Source organism: Diadema antillarum, unplaced genomic scaffold, assembly GCF_040938485.1.
Source record: "Diadema antillarum isolate AM-2024a unplaced genomic scaffold, OU_Dant_1.0 seq00002393_RagTag, whole genome shotgun sequence".
Classification (NCBI taxonomy): domain Eukaryota; kingdom Metazoa; phylum Echinodermata; class Echinoidea; order Diadematoida; family Diadematidae; genus Diadema; species Diadema antillarum.
In genome coordinates this window covers 16,123-35,151 of record NW_027273004.1, presented here as the reverse complement: position 1 = coordinate 35,151, position 19,029 = coordinate 16,123, and the positions used below count along the sequence as shown (strand labels likewise).

The 19,029-nt window shown below is 39.2% G+C and overlaps 1 protein-coding gene across 1 annotated transcript in view; it reads left to right on the top strand.

Annotated features, from left to right (window-relative positions):
* Positions 1-4,924: 4,924 nt before the first annotated feature.
* Positions 4,925-19,029, top strand: part of LOC139714710 (hamartin-like) — a gene marked incomplete at both ends in the record, with an annotated part of 29,462 nt that continues 15,357 nt past the window's right edge. Inside the window, 3 exons of the mRNA XM_071626384.1 lie at positions 4,925-5,077; positions 6,894-7,038; positions 13,694-13,842. Of these exons, the coding sequence (XP_071482485.1) occupies positions 4,925-5,077; positions 6,894-7,038; positions 13,694-13,842 (447 nt within the window). The remainder of the gene's footprint in view (positions 5,078-6,893; positions 7,039-13,693; positions 13,843-19,029) is intronic.

Here is a 19,029-nt window from a genome sequence, read left to right as displayed (position 1 = left end):
TTTTTTGTGGAATGAATGATGATAATAGTAGTAATGAATAATGATAATGGTGATAATAATAATGATTATAATAATCTAATTATTGTGATTATGATAATGAAAATGATAATGATGATAGCGGTAGTAAAGAAGTGATGGTTGGTCCTATGGACCAGACATATATACAGTGTACATAGCCATATAAATTTCTTGTTCTACACAATACTGTAAAAATGGAAACGTTTGCGGATTTCATGTGACATGAAACAAGTGCAAAAAATGAAAGTGCAAGAATTTCATATTTATTGCATTGCATTTTTGTTAAATATTGTAGTTTCTTCATATTCACTTCTCTTGAAGCATGAATGAATTTGCTGTTGTAATGTGGACCAGCTGCCTTTTACCTCAGTACAGGGGAATCCCGTTACAACAAGATCAGATATAATGAGAATCGGCTTATAACGAGAAATCGTCCAGTCCCAAATAAATTTGCATGTTAGCCTATACAATGGGGATTTGGAGTTCCGGATATTGCGAGATATTTTTCGGGCCTAAAAACAAAGACGAATTTGTGCGGATGTAACAACATTTTTTTTTTTGAAACCTAACTAAACAACGGGTAAAATTGCGCACTATTTTCAAACCAGAAAAGATCCATTCTCCGTGTAATTGTCTGAATTATCGTTGCGCGCAAGCAGAGGCTACCGTCTGCCAGTGCCAAACACAACGCAATTTTGGCCACCGACAATAGGCGATATCAAGGCGATATCAAGTGATATCGTTCGATACCTCCGATATTGAACCTCTCAGGCTGGTACAGTAACTTTCGGTTATTGATTTGCATGTGTGCTTTTCTATAGGAGAACTTACAAGCTTTGCTTTGGATCCAAAGAAATATATTTGTTTTGACTTTGTTTATTCCCCGAATATAACTATCCATTACACCATGGGGTTTTTCTGTGAGGCAGCAGAGTGTACTTCTGACGATGCTAAAAGGAAAAAACTGGACAAATATCCATGCTCCGAGCAGTAGAGGTGCACCACATGCATAGGCCGTGAATATTTTTTTCCGTACATGGAAACGCTATGGGCCTACTCTCTGTGTACACATGAAACGTATTTATTACTCTATGTATAAAAATTATTATTATTGTGTGGATCGCGTGTGCATGCAGTGCACGCCCGATGCAGCAAGCTAGCTACTAGTACGTGTGTGTGTGTTGTGCATGTACAAACGTTCGTGCATAAACATGTCACTGCATGCACTCACGAGGTTCGTCCGATCAGTGAACAACTAACTGCAGGAAACTGAACTGTCGCTTGCGATAGCTCTACAACACACATCACATTGCACACACATAGAACTCTGTACATTGGATACAATCACGCTCACATATCACGTACGTCTAATTGACTAATCAGTTTGAAAACGCAGAACTAGACTCTACTGAAGTTCGATCTACTATTATTAGTTTACATGTGGATTGGTAATGATCTTATCGTTGTCTTTCGAAAGTGCACTCGCGATGCTCGAGTCACTGGCAACACTGAGAAGTCGATTGTGAATACATGTCCGCTTCATAGCCAAGTACGAAGTAGGCCTACTGTAGTAGCAATGTTTTCTTACGAATACTAGTACCTGATCGACAAAAAGGGCGTGCAAAAGATTTCGGAAGAGCTCTTATTTGGCTATTTATGCATGTATGAATAGTGGTAAAGGTTGTAGCTTGTAAAGTTGTACATTTCATGAGAGCTGCGCGTGAACCTCATACTTGCCAACTAATAAGATTTTATCAGATTCAGTAAGATTTTTTACATTAAAAATAGCAAAATAAGATTTTCTGTCAGAGAAATAAGATTTTACAAAAATATTTAGATATACCTTTCATGTGTATTATCTGAAGATTTGACTGAAAGTAAGATTTTTAACTTCAGTTTGCATATAAAATAAGATTTTTGCAATCCACGAGTAAGATATTTCATCTTGAAATGTTGGCAGGTATGGTACCTGCTCTCCACAGTCGACTGCATTTTCTTCGAACCATGCTCGCCATGCCGCGGCGCCGGCTGCCTTGGCTGACAATCATGATGCACGATGAATAGTGTCCCATAGCGTTTCCATGTACGGAAAAAAAATGTTCGCCGGTAGTGCATCGTGCTAGCTCGCACACATGAAACCGGAAGTTACTGTCCCAGCCTGAGAGGTTTGATATCGGAGGTATCGTACGATATCACTTGATATCGCCTATATGCGATATGGAGAATCAAGGTGACATGCCATAAGTTTATAAAGTGTCTTTCCAAGGGCCGTGAAGGAACAACATTGCCAATGGAATATTGCGCTACAACTCACACTAAAGAATAGGCCTAACTGTTATCACAAACGCTACAATTCGAATGAGTGTTCTTTAATAGCTTAAACAAGAAAAAATGGTGTACATGTACTTGTAACCTTTCCAAAGATACATAAGAAGTACAATCTTACTGAGCAGTAAAGGTTTACGAATGTAGCAAATTCTAGGGAATTATAGGTTTCGCCTGGGGTTGTCAGCAGTTGCAATCAAAATCGTAAACAATTGCAATCAAATTCACAAATAGTTTTCATTGTTGTAAACGGTTTTTCTTGTCGCCGAGAAATTTTGAACATTGGCAATGGAAACTGAGCGACGAAGGGTTGCTACTTTGTGGGTCAAGTTTATACATCTATGGCTGCGTTTATCAACTTTCCCCTGTTTAAACGACTTTCGAAAGCCCTTTCGATAGCCCTTTCCATAGCCCTTTCCATAGCCCTTTCGAAAGCCCTGTCCACTCCCTGTACTATTAATGTGCCGCTTGTTTTCGTCGGCTGCGTTTATCAACTTTCCCCTGTTTAAACGGCTTTCGATAGCCCTTTCCATAGCCCTTTCCATAGCCCTTTCGAGAGCCCTTTCTAAAGCCCTGACTGCCTGTACTATTAATGTGCCGCTTGTTTTCTAAGAAGGGACGGCGAAAAGCAATTACCATCATAAAGACATATCTTCCTGTGAGAGTGACGAGTCATGATACAATGGCACATGAATCAATTGTCTTCCTGTCTGTGAGGCAGCTCCAGTTTAGCACATACTTCAAATATTTCTGAGTGGCGGCATGAGACATGGGATCAAAGGGAATGAGACTGTTGTTACTCTATTTCTCAAACCTTGTTGGTGAAAGAAACACCTCCTTGTTCCAAGCATATGCGTGCATTACACACAGCTGTATGTATACACCTGTGTACACGTACTCGTGTGCACTTTACGTGGCGCGCGTCTTTTCAGAAACCGGAAACGCATGGTTGCGTAACCGCAGTAGGGCGACCTAAAGGGCTTTCAAAACAGCTTTGCGTTTATCAACTTCGAAAGGCTTTTACAAACAGGTTTCTGATAACCTGTTTAGGAAACCTGTTCGGATCGCCACAAATTTGGGGCTTTCGAAAAGGCTTTCCTAAAGGGCTTTCAAAACAGCTTTGCGTTTATCAACTCGTGAAAATTCCTTGAAAGCTGTTTGGATAACCTGTTTCTGCCGAGAAAGGAGAGTTGATAAATGCACCCTTTCGTAAAAGACTTTCCTAAAGGGCTTTCAAAACAGCTTTCCGTTTATCAACTCGTAAAAATTCCTTGAAAGCTGTTTGGATAACCTGTTTCTGCCGAGAAAAGGAGTTGATAAACGCAGCCTATGTTAACCCAAAACCCCTGATCTCCCACCATCTTTCAAATAAGATGTTACACATGAGAGATTCATAATGGCTTGGCAGATATATTTATTTTTGCACCTCACCAATTATGTATCTGGATAAATTTTTTGTATGTATTTCTTTCTGGTCAATATCAAATGTTAATTTATTCACTGACTTCAAAGATCATAACAATAATTCTATTAATTGATCATTACGTCTAATTAATGATTGAAAATGGTGTTGATATTTGAGAATGGGCACTGCTTTGCACGAATGTTCAAGCAAATGCCTACATGTGCATTTTACTTGAAATTTTGATGTGTTATTGTAGTCGGACTGTCTTTATGTTAATCTGACCGTCACAAATTAATATCAAAATATGCATTTAACTTAGAGAAGGTGGTCATGAAAGATAATGGCAAAGGTGCGGCGGCCTTTGAAAGGGTTATCCATCAGGCTTATGTTCTAATGATTTTTTTTTTTAATGTACGAGCCTATTTGAATATATTGAGATGATGACATGACTGCCTGGTGAAATTTGCATATATGGATATTTGTAACCAATGTCACTATTTCATGGAAGCATGTGAATCTATGAATTATAACATTCTTATCTTATGATATTTGTATACAAACCTATTTGAATATTGCGATTTCATGACATTTCTTCAGGTGTAGTTGAGAAGAAAACAATATCACTGTTTTGTCAAAGCATGTGAACCTTTCTATTGAAGAGCTCAAGCTTAATGAAACTGTTCTGTTTGTGTCTCTCTGTCACATAACACGATCTAATGCAGAGAAAGGTGTTGAATACATGTTTTCTAATAAACATTATAGGGCTCAGGTGCATTGCTTGCAGTCTGTTGGTAATTCCAAAAAAATTGAAGGAAAATAAGCAATTGATAACCTTCAGCTGTTTTGTCAGTATTGGGGTTTTTTTTAGTATCCTTTAAGTGAACTGCTTTAAAGTACAAATCTTCGAAAGTAACTTAATTTTCTCATAAGTGACTTCATTTGCTTACAGGTTTGCAAGAGTGAACAAGAACTACATCGTTATTTAGACATTTTTAGTTTTGATCTTCCCATCGTGTCAAGAGATAGATGACCAAAAATGAGTTTCACATTTTATCAGTGATTTCATTTTAAGAATTCAACTGCCAACTGAAATTTTAAACTCTGAAAAATGAAGAAGGTGGACTCAATGGATACAAATATTCTTTTTTATTTGCATGGTATATTTTCCATGGACAGCCCCTGTTGGACAAGCTGAATGAGTGCCTGAAGTCAAGCAGCTCCCGACTTCCTGCCCTTACCCTATTGAGTCACATTGTCCGGCGGCAACCCTCCTGGCTCTACAAGATTGTCCAGACACCCCTCTTTGCTTCCCTCATCACCTGCCTCAAGGTACAAACAATTGTTACTTCCCATTTCGCTGGTATTCACCAGTGTTTGAGAATAGTGTCAAGTGTACAAAGTAACTACTAGTGTGCTATGTTTCCATTGCTGCTTGGTGTACAGTCCTTTTAAAAATCATCTAACTATAAGTGTAATAATTTCTATTGATTCAGTCATCGTGTGAAGATATTGGAATTTTTAGGAAATGATGATATCATGTACACAAGCATGAGACACAATGACAACCACAGTGTCATCTGTATTAATAATGATAATGATAGTGGCTACTTGTATAGCATGCAGGTCCACTTTTTCAGTGCTCATGGCGCTTCAAAAATGAAAAAATGTATATACATGCATACATGTTCAAACATGTCAACAAAGAAGAAAATGGTAAACGAAAAACAAATATATACCAAGTAAAGAATACAACATATACCAATTAAAAAAAACCCATTGTTCCGAACATTAATGACATACAGCTATTACAGTCCTCAGTGTGAGAGGAACAGATTAGTCTTAAGTTTGGATTTGAATGTCTCTGTAGATGACAGTTCCCTTAACTGAATAGGTAACTGATTCCACAATTTTGGTCCCATAACGGAGAAAGCTCGATCACCCCATCCATTTTTTACTCTGGGTGTTTGGAGTAACAACACATCTGATGATGAACGTAGACTCCGTGTCGGATGGTATTTTTGAACAGAATTACTTAGGTATGGGGGGGGGGGTAAGAATGAACTGAATGATGTACTAATAACAGAATCTTGAAAATAATCCTCTTTTCTACAGGTAACCAATGTATGGAACGGAGAACTGGTGATATGGAATCAAACTTATTAGTAAAAGTTAACAATCGGGCAGCAGAATTTTGCAACCATTAAAGTTTTATTGATGTAAATGTTTAACGTGCTCATTTTGATTTGCTGCTTTGGTCCAGGTTGATCTTTAATAATATCAATGAGATAATGGGTAGTCAAGAAATAATCTACAGATTTTGACCAAACATGGTGTAAGGGCACGTTGGTGTCTATGCTGTTTCAAATATGGATTAGATCTGCGAAAGAGCTTGTTTAGTTCACCATGTAAGTAATGTCTATAAAAACACTCAAAAGTCAAGAAATTAATAAAAGTTGCAAATGTGAGAATACGTGTGAAAAGAGGAGACAGGGCAGACAGATAGGCCATTGCTACCCAATCATGATATACAATGTAGTAAAGAGCAATATTAAATGGGTTAGTCAAATATCGGTTAGTGATTGGCTAAACACAGTCACGTGATGGAGGTACATTCGTTATGTTCGCCCATGGGCGAACATTCTTCGTAATGTTCTCCCATGGGAAAACATTTTCAGGCAACAAAATAAATGGCAGAGGCCGAGGACCGCGACGCGCGCGCACAGTGAATTTTGGCTCTGCGCGAGCGAGCTATTCATTGCATTGTGTGCTGCTGGTCGATGGTAAATGGTTGACGTTGACGTACTGAGTATTTGACGTACAATTTGTATTTGACTAACCCATATAATATAACAGATGATGACTTTTGTTGTCAGGAACATGTACCAAACGTTCACCCTCAGGGTTTGAAATGCTACATGTATTTCAGGAGGCTATAAGTCCCTCGACTTTGTCTCGGGACTTATAACCTCCCTCATTAGCATTTCAAACCCTTCGGGTGGAACATTCAGTATGTCCCCTCCTCCGCCAGTCATCATCTATATATTGTACCCACAGTGATTTGTACAGCTGCCTGGTTTGTTTAAATGTTGCTGTGCCAGATATGTTCCCAATATAATGCACTGTTATATTTTCTTTGGCATCCTAGACGGACACCGACATCCCAGTGCTAATGTGTGGTGTGCTCATGGTCACAATCCTTCTTCCAATGATTCCCAGTCAGGTGGGACCTTTCCTACACGATATCTGTGAGATATTTGCACGTCTAGCAACCTGGAATGTGCATAAGCCAGGTGAACTTTGTGGCACTCGATGGCCAGTGTACTTTTTACAACAAGACATGTATTTGTAGATGTAAACATTATTCTTCAAATATATAACTTGCAGAAATGTCCTCAATTAATTATATTGAAATGCAGGATCTTTCACATATATAAATTATTATGATATGTTATATGTTTTGGCCATGGGGTCCCTCATATCTCTGCAATTCCTGAAGGTATTTTCATGAAACATAACATACAATGTACCTAACATTTATTACCAGATCAAGATTTTCTTGGGCAAGCTAAAGGCTAAAGGTCAAAGGTAAACAAAGGTCAAGTGAAAATGCTAAAATTCCACATTTTGTTCATCCATGTCTCAGAAATGGCTCAAGATATCTTCATGAAACTTAGTACATACACATGTATAATTGCCTGACAATGATTCTCTTTGGAAGTTTTGGCCATGGGGTTAGAGGTCAAATGTGAAAGGTCGGGTTAAAATGCTAAAATTACACTGTTTATTGCTGAAATTGCGGGTTTTTTTTCATACCTTTGAAATCACTGAATGTATTCACTGAATCAAATTTGATGTATACATTCTGTACTGCACAGTGATTCTGTAAGGAAAGATTTTGGCCATGGGGTCAGAAGCCAAAATAGAAATGTACAAACTTCACTATTTTTTCCATATTTTGGAAATGGCTCAAGGTAATGTCATGAAAATGGCATATTATTGCCAGATTTTGTCATCATGTGAAACTGTTGTCGTGCATTGACAGGATGTACTAAAGACCTAACTGGAGAATAAAGTGATATAGTGGAGGCATTTCAGTTGCCATAGTGACATTTCTAGTTTTTATCTATTGAGCTGTCTTTTTTTGTCTTTTTTGACTGAGGAAGGATGCCCTGTTTCTTAACCGTGGGAGGCCCCCTTCGACATTCTGTGCAATATCTCGCCATCACAGAAAAGCTATCACCGCAATGTTTCATGACTTTCCTTTCGAGTCTTCCACATCTTCTGACTTCAAATTTGTGACGCGCAGGTACAGGGTTTTGATGTTACGCATAAATATGTACATGCATGTCAGACCAAAAATTGCTTAAAAATTTGAATTCATTTGCTTTCAGATAAATTTCTTGAAACCATGATTATTTTTGCTTTTTATTGATAAAAACTAATAACTATCATGTTTTGATGTTCAAAACAGTGTCACCGGCCAATTTCATAAAAAAAAACCTCTGAAACCAAAAAAGTGGTAAAAACAAAGATATACATAAGGAAGTTTTAAAAAACGAAATACGTAATAGAAATTCCTTTTGATGACACAATTTTTTTCACTTACATTGGCAGAGAACACCAGAGAGAATGTGTACACCAAAAAATATGCCTTTTTGGAGTTTATTTAGTGATTCGTATAAAAAAATTTTGATTTCACACATGATGCAAAGCATTTAGCATGAATCATATCTTTTTAAAAAATAACTCCACAAAGTTTTATAGATTATGTCACGGGCAATGTGTGTGCCGAATTTCATTGCGATCGCGTGGTTGATGGCCAAGATCTGGAGGGGGGCCTCCGCGGCTCTATCATCTACCTAAATAGCCTGTATTTTGAGACCGTTTTATCTCTGTTGTAAGTCTGTTGTAACAAATCGGTATTCTGAACACCATCTTATCTCTGTTGTAACTTCTGTTGTAAGTTCTGTTGTAACTTGTGTTTTATCTCGCGCTCTCTTTGCCTGCGCATACCGTTGTCTTTGGGGTATGCGCACGCGCGTAACTTTGGGCTCAAATCTATGCACCCATTAGATTACACGGTATTCTGAAAACTGTTTTATCTTCTGTTGTAACTCATACCACGCGCAAATTTATGCTTCTGAGATGAAACAGCGTAGAAAGTGTTTTAACTCTGTTGTAACTTTCATTTTAACTTCTGTTTGTATCCTGAGATAATTTATTAACTCAGTATTGCGGTATGCGAGTTCAAAAAAATATATACAAAATATAAAAACAATGTATGTACAGAATGGCAAAAGATAAAGCAGTTTGACAAAATGTAAACTCATTCCACAATACAAAATTTAGTAACAGTAACCTTGCAAATATACACATAGCATAATATGCACATAGGTAAAAACACAAACACATGAACAGAAAGGTTACCGGCACCGCCGGCAGTTTGTTTTAAGTACTAAAACACAAACTCATAAATACAAAACTTCCTATACCATGCCAGAGACCTTCTTTTAAAAAGTTTCCTCTGAAGTATACTTAATTGTTATAAAAAAGTAAAAGTCATTTAACTCTATTTGTGGTACCATTTATGATTATTCATCTTTCAAAATATTAAACTTTTGTGATTTCACTATCTTCACTAATAAGAATTCATTTTGAGAACCTTTGGGTGTTTCAAAATATTTCATAAGTGCTTGTTTTACGAGAGATTTCAAAAAGCAGACATGGATATCAAATTTTTCCCAAATATCAGGAAGTCAATTAGATCTAATCTTCTGAATGCCGTGAGTGCCGATAACAACAAAAATAGTTAACAAAACACAATTAAGCATGATAATTTCACATCCCTCTAATGGACAATCCTGTGCAAATAATGATAATAATGATAATGATAATAATAATAATAATATCAATAATAACATGGTTTGCAAGGGCCTATTTTGATTTAGATTAAGCATCTAGTTCCCCATAAACCATGAAATATGGATTCCTCTTATGAACGACAAATATCTTATTAATTTTTAAACAAAATTTTAAATAAAAAGACTCAATTTGAGATAGCTTTTTGAATCCCCTTACCGCACCAACTATACATCAAAACCTGTAAGAAGGCATAAATGATCAAGCTTCTGTTGTAACTTTATTCTATCTCTGACTCTCTTTACCTGCGCATGCCATTGTCCTTGTCAAGTGCGCACGCCAGAAAATGAGCGCTTGTTAAAACGCGCAAAGTTAAAGACCTAATAAAATGGTTTAGAAATTTTTTTCTTAATGATGTAATAATATTAAATGTTAAATTCTAAGTACTTCTATGGTCGTGCGGGGTTTTTCACTGTTCTGAATTTTGTTGTATATTTGTTAACATAATGGATGTAATTTCCTCGGTTTTGGAAAACTTTCTATACTTTCACCGCACGCGGCGCACTATCACTTCTAAACTGTGATGACGTCAAAGATCGGAGTCGTCGATATCGATTGTCCAACCAGCCTAGCCATAACCAGCGAGCTAGCAAGGCTAGCGCGGCACAGTGACAGCCGGCCGGTGGCTAGCGCTGGCGGGGGAGCGAGCTAGCGAGCGCATAGCTAGCGCTGCACTGCACTATTGTCATTGTCCTTTGGACAAAAGAATATTTAATGAATTGTATCGGATTTAGTACTGCCAACAATACAGGTTACAACTGTGGTACACTTGGATATCCATTATTTTCACTGTAAGACCATGAAGACTGTGGTGAGAAAAGGATACTTCGCACTCGGGGCAACGCTAAGCTTACATAGATTTGTAGGCAAAATCGTGATACAAGCCCCACCACTGCGTGTCTGTACTAATACTACGGCGACTCGCCTGTTTATACTCGTGAATTCAGCCCCACCGTGTGGCGTTCATCGGTAGATAAGCACGGCGGTGGGCTTCCTTTCACAGTATAATACTCGTGAATGCCGCGAAAAGGACTTCCTAATATGTCCCTCGACTAATTTAACGGCCAATTTAACCATAAAACACAACCCTACCTAACCCTAACCCTAGGACCTACCCTTGCTTGCTATAAACGCACGAGTGCACGCGCACTGCAGTGGGGCCTATTTCACGATAGCCCCACCACTGCGTGTCTGTACTAATACTACGGCGACTCGACCTGCAGGCCTAGGCCTACTCTTGAATTCAGCCCCACCGTGGCGTTCATTGGTAGATAAGCACGGCGGTAGGGCTTCCTTCCACAGTATGATTTGTAGCATAAAACAAAAACTACTCGAGCAAAATTGATGATCATTCTTGGTATAATTTTTCTTAGAAAATGGCACATCTAAATTACTGATAACAATTATTGCAGAAACTGACCATGGGAAACTGGTTAGGCCTTTTTTCTTTTCTTTTTTTTGAGCCACGACCCACCCTGTAACATACCGGTACTGTAATCCCCCTAATGTATAGAGTGTAGCCTCTGTACTACTACCAAAGATTCTGCTACTATTACTATTACTAGTCTACTAGACCTAGAGGTACTAGTACTACTACTAGTAGTAGTACTAGTAGACTACTACTACTAGTAGACTACTACTACTAGTAGACTACTACTACTAGTTTAACTTGATAGCGCCGGCCGACAGGCCAGGCCACGGCCGGGACGCTCCCGCTTGCGGCGGCCGAAGTAGCCGCTCACTTTGTGAGCGAGCTGGGTCTGTTTTTCTACTACTTACTAGACAAACAATTACACCTTACAGTGTCAATCATGCAGAATACAGTACGGTGTATATCCTTTCTAACGTTAAACTATGGGGGAATACCACACATACCACTCTGTATTTCCCAGGCGATCGTTTCCGTGAGGTCTATTCTCGGACTTGGTGCCATGTTCATACACTCTTGCACTGGCAGCGGGAGATTCAGGTGGTTCATATCGGTAAGGTGCAGCCCCACGATAACGTTCTGGTTCATCGGCTGCCTCTCCCTCCCCATCTTCCCCTTCAACTTCATGTGCCTTCTCTTCTTCCTATCCGCTATCGTCAGAGCTGCAGTCTTCATCATCATGATCATCATCAATGTCGAAGTTTACCCATGTAGGGGAAGACATTATGCTCGAGGTACCAGGTATTTGTGCAAGCTAACTTACTTTACTTTGTGATAATGTACGTGGTACTAATGCGTACATGTCGACAGTCAGTGGGTCGACCGGGAGTGCACATCCCGGGCCCAGGCCTGGCTAGGCTAGCTTACGTGTACACGCATGTACCAAGCTAGTAAGTGCTAGTGCTGAGCGGCGTCTGCTAACTGAGCACAACCAACTCCGTGCTTTATACGTCATCAATCGGTTCAGGGGTGTTGGTCACATGACATATTTTTTTCGCAAAAGCTGCGACGAGGTCCTCCAAAAATGTGATATTTGGGGGAGTTCCTAGAAGCGATAAAAACCAGAACGACACTGAAAACATATTTACATTGATAATCATGACATATATTTTACATTTCTTTTGCATATTAAAACATTTTGCACGCATTTTATTAGGTCTTTAAGCAAGGCGCATTTGCCCAAGGGAGCGATCTTATTGGTTAGAATGTCTTAGATGCTACTTCTAACAATATTTCCTATTGGATATGATTGTTGTGATGGGTGTGGTTTTCATGACTTACAACACCGTTAACCCTATTCTAACTGGGGGGGGGGGGGTCAAATTGACCCCCCCTCGACGTTTCGCGCCACGATTCCGCAACGCGCAAAGATTTTGCCGCATCGTTTCATGGCTTTTTTCATTGAAGTCTCCCGCATATTTTGAGACCAAATTTGCAACGTCCGGGTACTTCGTTCTGATGTTACGTAATGTTTTGCATATGCATGTCAACCCAAAAACGGCTCTAATTCATGATATCGTGTGCAAATCCAATGCAAATTGTGTTTTTTTTTTTTTAAATTGACATAAATTAGATTATTTCAACTTTAAATCATTGAAATTAATAAATTGTAATGTAGATAAGCTTGAAAGAGTGCCTGCAATAAATTTTGGTGAAAAAAACAATAGAAAACAAAAGATTGAAAAAACAATGAAATAGATAAGAAATTAACAACAATAAAAAACAAAAGAAATTGATTTTGATTGTGCTATTTTTTTGCAAGAAAATTGTTTAATGTGTCTTGAGGAATTCTGACACAAATTTAGAAATCCTTCAGTCTTTTTAATGGAGTTACAGCGGAGAATATGATTTCATGCATAACTTTGCATAATTGATTTACTAAAAATAGAAAATCAATATTTTTGGATTGTATGACTGTGTAATCTTGTAGTTGACATCCGGCTCTATGTTCAGGCAAAATTTTGTGGCAATCGCCCCATCAGCGGCCGAGATCTGAAGGGGGGTCAAATTGACCTGGGCCCCCCTCAGTAAAAACTTGGTCTCAAATAGCCCAGTTAGAATAGGGTTAAAACAGTTTTCAGAATACCGATTTACAATTGTTTTAGCGGTGTTGTAACTCACAGACTTACAAATGTACAGCAGAAGTTACAACACACAAGTTACAACGGAGATAAAACAGTGTTCAGAATACCACCCCTGGCCTAGTTAGGGTTAAACCGGTGGCAACATTTCTTGATTCGCATTTATAGTTTTCTATCATGGATGAACGTTGTGTTTGTATTTTCACCTGGTATGATATATTCATCATACCACACCAATTTCACTTGTATGTAGACTGAACAAGTCTCAAATTCTTTTTTTTTTTTTTTTTTTTTTTTAGCTATTGGCAATGAAGATGCATTCTGTTATTGTCAAGGATGTTGCTTGGTTATATGAAAACGTGGTTTCACAATGAGAGATTCTACGGTATTGGAAATTTTCCTTTTTGAGGACCCTTCGATGCTCAGCGAATTAGAGAAGAGAGCAATAGGGAAGAGAAGGGAAGAAAATATTAATGAGATGATAAATGCCTCTTGTCATGATTTGTGTTGATGCAGGAGATGTCCATGATGTGCACCAGCTCCACCTGCAGGCTGGAGTGTATGCCTTGTTTCATCGTCTGTATGGCATGTACCCATGGAACTTCCTGGAGTTTCTTCAGGCTCACTTTGCCAACAAGGAAAAGGAGTTTAACTGCGCCATTCTGGTACAGTACATTGCATTTCAATTTTCATCCTTATCAGGTAGCTTTAATGAAGCAAAAATTACGACCAAAAATTTGCACTTGATGTGAGAAATGGTACAAATGCAAGCACTTGGTAAAATGCTGAGAGAGTTTAGGTAAATAACAGGAAAGTTTTGACAGTACAATTGTAGTGGATTATCATTCAATAAATTCAAATATTGTTAACACTTTGACAATTGGGTGGATTCCATATACGGTGCGCCACCTATCGGTTGTAGCGGACAGGCCGAAATCCGCAATGCCTTATGGGAAAAAGTCGACATCAAAATTACTCGCATTATAATATGCACATGCAGCAGCGCAGCTCAGCTCAGCCGGCCGCGCCGAGCGGGCGGGCGCCCGGGTTGGGCCGGCCGGATATCAATTGCGAGATCGAGAGATAGATCAATACGGTATGGTATTAGCAGCAAACTGGCTTTTCCGTGTGGCATGTTCGATGCGACGAATGTACACTCCAAAATGCAGGCTTGGCTTTTGACTTATTTCCTTGGCAAAAGACACCAAAGCTGGTTGGAAAAAAAAGGCATTTCACATGCCAAATTATTACTTACCTGCTGTTCTAAACAGACTCAACCAGGGCTGCCAAAGCCTCCTTGTGCTTCTTGGCCTTCTGGTCTGGCTTGGCCCGCTTCTCCTGACTGCCACGATCATTCAGGTATTTCTTCAGTTCGTCTACTCGCATTCGCCGGAAGACAGCTAGGTCTTGGGGGGTCTGCCATTTTTTTAAGTCCACTGTACTTTGTGGCGACCGTAACGCGTACCTCTAGTTACCACGTATACCAATCGCCAGGCGCTAGGCCAGTACAGTTATTGTACAGTAAACAGTGCATTGCGCATGCAGCTACTGTCTGCTGCGCGCGCTGCAGCGTAGCTCTAGCTGCATAGCGCGATGTCGACCCCAAAGTTGAAAATCGGCATGTCCGCTACAACCGATAGGTGGCGCACCGTATTTGGAATCCACTTAATTGTGTGAAAATATGGCTCTTATTCAAGAACGAAACCTCTGGGTGCACATTTGTGCACATGGATGCATTTTATCTCATTTTGCCACAGAGGAGTTTCCATGTGTTCGGTATTGTGCTTGCAATAAGGAGGTGCAGTTGCTTTACGCCATTCATTCGGAAAGCATACAGTATAAACCAATTCGATTTCAATGACCTGTACACCTACCGCCGCTAGCGGCGCTATATCGGTCGCCATAGCTGGGGGCCAACAGTGCTTCCAGCGAGCTAGCTACGCGAGTTCCACTGGCGTACCCAGTTGGCTCAGCAGCCTAGCGCACCCATCGCGCATAGTTAGCCGGCAGCCGCGGCTGCCCGCTAACTATGCGTGCCGGCACTGTGCCAGCAGCCGCCACGCTGATATTGTGATTGTTTACTTAGTGTGCGAAAATCTTTCAGCGACTTTTAATGCCTTTCTTTTGGACAAATTGAGTGATTCAGACATATTGATCTACAATGAAAACTTCATAGGAAGGATCTGGAAAACATATTATGCAGTTGTAAGGTGCACGAATAACAGTAAAAAACGGAAATGGAAGCTGCATGGCAGTATGTGAAATTCATTCAACACTGACGCATGATGAATAGAGACAAGTGAAATACATACAGTATAAAAAATGCACAGCACAGATTTTAAAACAGAGTTAGGCCTATGCCTACTAGATCCTCTATTTAATTAGCCTATCACTGCATATTCGTAAAATATGTTGTTCATTTTAGAAGACAAGATCAAAGATTTTGATAATTCACTGCTTTTTTATGCTTTTTGCACTACTTTCCAAAGTTTAAATACACTTCCTGGCTATATTACGACAAACACTTTACAGCCTACACTACAGGCAAATAAATGTTTCAAGATGGGTTAAATTCTTATATTGTTTTTACTTCTTCAAAGTTGCATTGCATTGACCATTTATTTATTTCATTCTCAATTTTTCTTACAACAAAACATAACACAAGGTAAATCAGAAAATCCATCATAAGCATATATACAGTACAAAGTGCGAAGGATAAACGATAGACATCAAAATAATAGAAATAAATTTTGTATACTGACGGGAAAATACAAAGTTATATTTTGAGGAGAAGAAAAAGCATGCCTAGGTATCTAGCTATTCAATTTTGGCCTGAAACTCTGAATTTGAATTTTCATATTGATACTTATACATAAATATCAAACCATGGATGGGGGCAAACATCCGCTTCATAATCATATTATTAAGAAAGTTTAATTTGAAAATCACTTTTGTAGATTATAATATTAGGCGTTAGCACGATGTTTTGCAATGTTACTTAGACCTAGAACAGTAGAAGCTTTCAAGTTGGTTGTTGACATCAGGCAACTTTAAAGGACAAGTTCACCTTCATAAACATAAGGATTGAGAGAATGTAGCAATATTAGTAGAACACATCATTGAAAGTTTGAGGAAAATCAGACAATCCGTTCAAAAGTTATGATTTTTTGAAGTTTTTGTGCAGTACCCGCTGGATGAGAAGACTACTGCAGCGTATGAATAACTTAGATGTCACATGCGTACAACAATATAAGGAAAATATAAAGAGAATTTCACAAAATTCCATCTTTTGAAAAAAGTACACATTCCCCTGACTCGTTACCGATACATGTTATGGGTAATATTATTCCCCCTGCCCTTGGAAAGAGGCAAGTCAATTGCTCTTTTATTATGCGAAAAAAATGAAAATATGTTGAATTTTCTTTTATATTTTCTTTATACTGTTGTACGCATATGACTCACAAGCTGTAGTAGTCTCCTCATCCAGCGGTTCCAACACAAAAATTTTAAAAATTCATAACTTTTGCATCGATTGTCCAATTTTCCTCAAACTTTCACTGATGTGTTCTACTAATATTGTTGCATTTTCTCAATCCTTATGTTTATGAAGGTGAACTTGTCCTTTAATTTAGTTTATACGGTGTAGAAACGCCCTAGATCCCTGACTGTATTCCGTTTGGTTTACTTAAGCTTGCCTGAAGTTAGCGACAAGCAAAAATGACATAGGATGTAGGGTTCTAGAAGTCAATAGGTCTTGTCTGGACTCTTGCCTTATTTGTATTTAATTATATCAGGTAACTTCTAAACAGTCTAGGCTTACTTGCAAGATGTCTGCCTGCGGCTAGCCATAGTAAAGTTCTCCCCAGCGGTTTTCATTCTCTTACACAAATGTGAAAATATGGGGCTTACACGCGAGTACCCAAGTCATTGCCATAGAAATAGAGTCTACAAACATTCACGGATCGTACCGATATTTACCTTGAAATTCAAGTTTTGGCTACAGTTGTATGTCACCTACCCATTCACTCATACTCGGTATAAGTTGTCTAATTTTCACAAATTTTGCTAATCACTGTTGGACCGTGAATTTTACAATTAGCGAGCAAAAAAAATGCAGTTGTCACAAAGCCAGACGCGTCGATCGCTGCCAGAGATAGCTGGCCGGCAGGCCGGCTGGTGCCAGGTTTTAAAAGCACTGGCTGCCACTGGCACCTTTGCCATGCTCGCATGGCGCTTGCCAGCCCGGCCTGGATGGTCCCCAGTTATAGCGTCACCTTAAGAGGGCGCACTTCCATGAACAGTCGCTCGAATCGGTCTATTGATATAACAGTAAACAATTTTTATACCCCCACCCACACATAGTGTGTGTGTGTGGGGGAGGGGTATACCGGGTGTCCCAAAAAAAGTGGAACAGTGGATTTTCAGTACCTTGCGTTCTAAAAGTGATATATTTTTTTACATCATTAGAAAGAGCATCTTCCGCAGAAGACAATGATACCAAAATCATTAAATTTGGGTCAATACTTTTTATTCTATGCCAATTTCTGTAAATGCAGTCATTTTCAAATTTCTCCAGGTTTTTGCGACTTAAGAGATAATAATTTGGGCGCGACATGCAATCCATACGGTGAATATTGTTTAAAGCCAAAACATAGTTCTGGTACGCCTTCAAAAGTTGTCAAATTTCGCTCCCAAATGTGAACGTATGCCTAGGAAATGTGCGGAATAACGCTGTAATAACAAGATATTCGATGGGTAACGACAAAAATGCGAAATATTAACCAAAAAGGTTCAGTCTCAGAACTTACCCGAACGGGGTCAGGCTAAACTTGGACTCGAAGATAACTCGGCCTCGCTTTGACGGCGGGCTGAGTTGTATTGGTTGTCCCTCTAGATTGTACAGTGTTGTACTATGGGAGCAGCCTGTATAAACTAGCACTTCGCGTTCTGACTACTCGCAGTAATGGTCCGAGTTGTTAAAACGTGCGCATCAAAAAACCTCTGGTGCACGTGCAAAATTAGTGTGCGCCTATCAAGCACCTCTAAAAACAATCAAAGACTCTTGATAAACAACAATAACTTCAAAGACAGCGCGTCTCAGCAACTGAGATGATGTGCGTATAGGCTTGAGGACTGCGCGCTGCCCATTTGTTTTGTACGGGATTAGCACGCACTTTCCTGTCTGTTCAATTAGGCCTCGTTTACAGTAGAATATGGCGATCACGAACTGCGTGTAAATTGTCTGAAATAGGGTCGAGTTTTCCCTGAGACCGAGTTAGTCTGGATCCTTCTGGAATAAAAGTCGGTTTTCCGACTTTTATTATTTTTCTCAAAATACTCCAAAATGACTCATCATCCCGGCAAATCGCGTCAGCCAGGTAAGTTTCTTTGTAGACTCTTTCAATATATTGCAAGCAAATATGAAATGGTGCCAGATGGGTTCTCAAACCCTTACCAAAACTATGTTTTCACTTTAAGCTCGGTGATTCTTGTCAACAAAAGATGCAGCTTTCACATTGGGAGCGGGCTAGGAAAAAAAAGTATGTGTGTGTGTGTGTGCGTGCGCACCCAATGTGGAAGCTGTATCTTTTGTTGACATGGATCAACAAGCTTACACAATATTCATCGTATGGATCGCGTGTCGCGCCCAAATTATTATCTCATAAGTCGCAGAAATTTGAAAATGACTGCATATAGAAAATGGCGTAGAATAAAAAGTAGTGAACCAAATGTAATGATTTTGGTATCATTGTCTTCTGCGGAAGATGTTTTTTCTAATGATGTCAAAAAATATATCACTTTTAGAACACAAAGTACTGAAAATCCACCGTTCCGCTTTTTTGGGGACACCC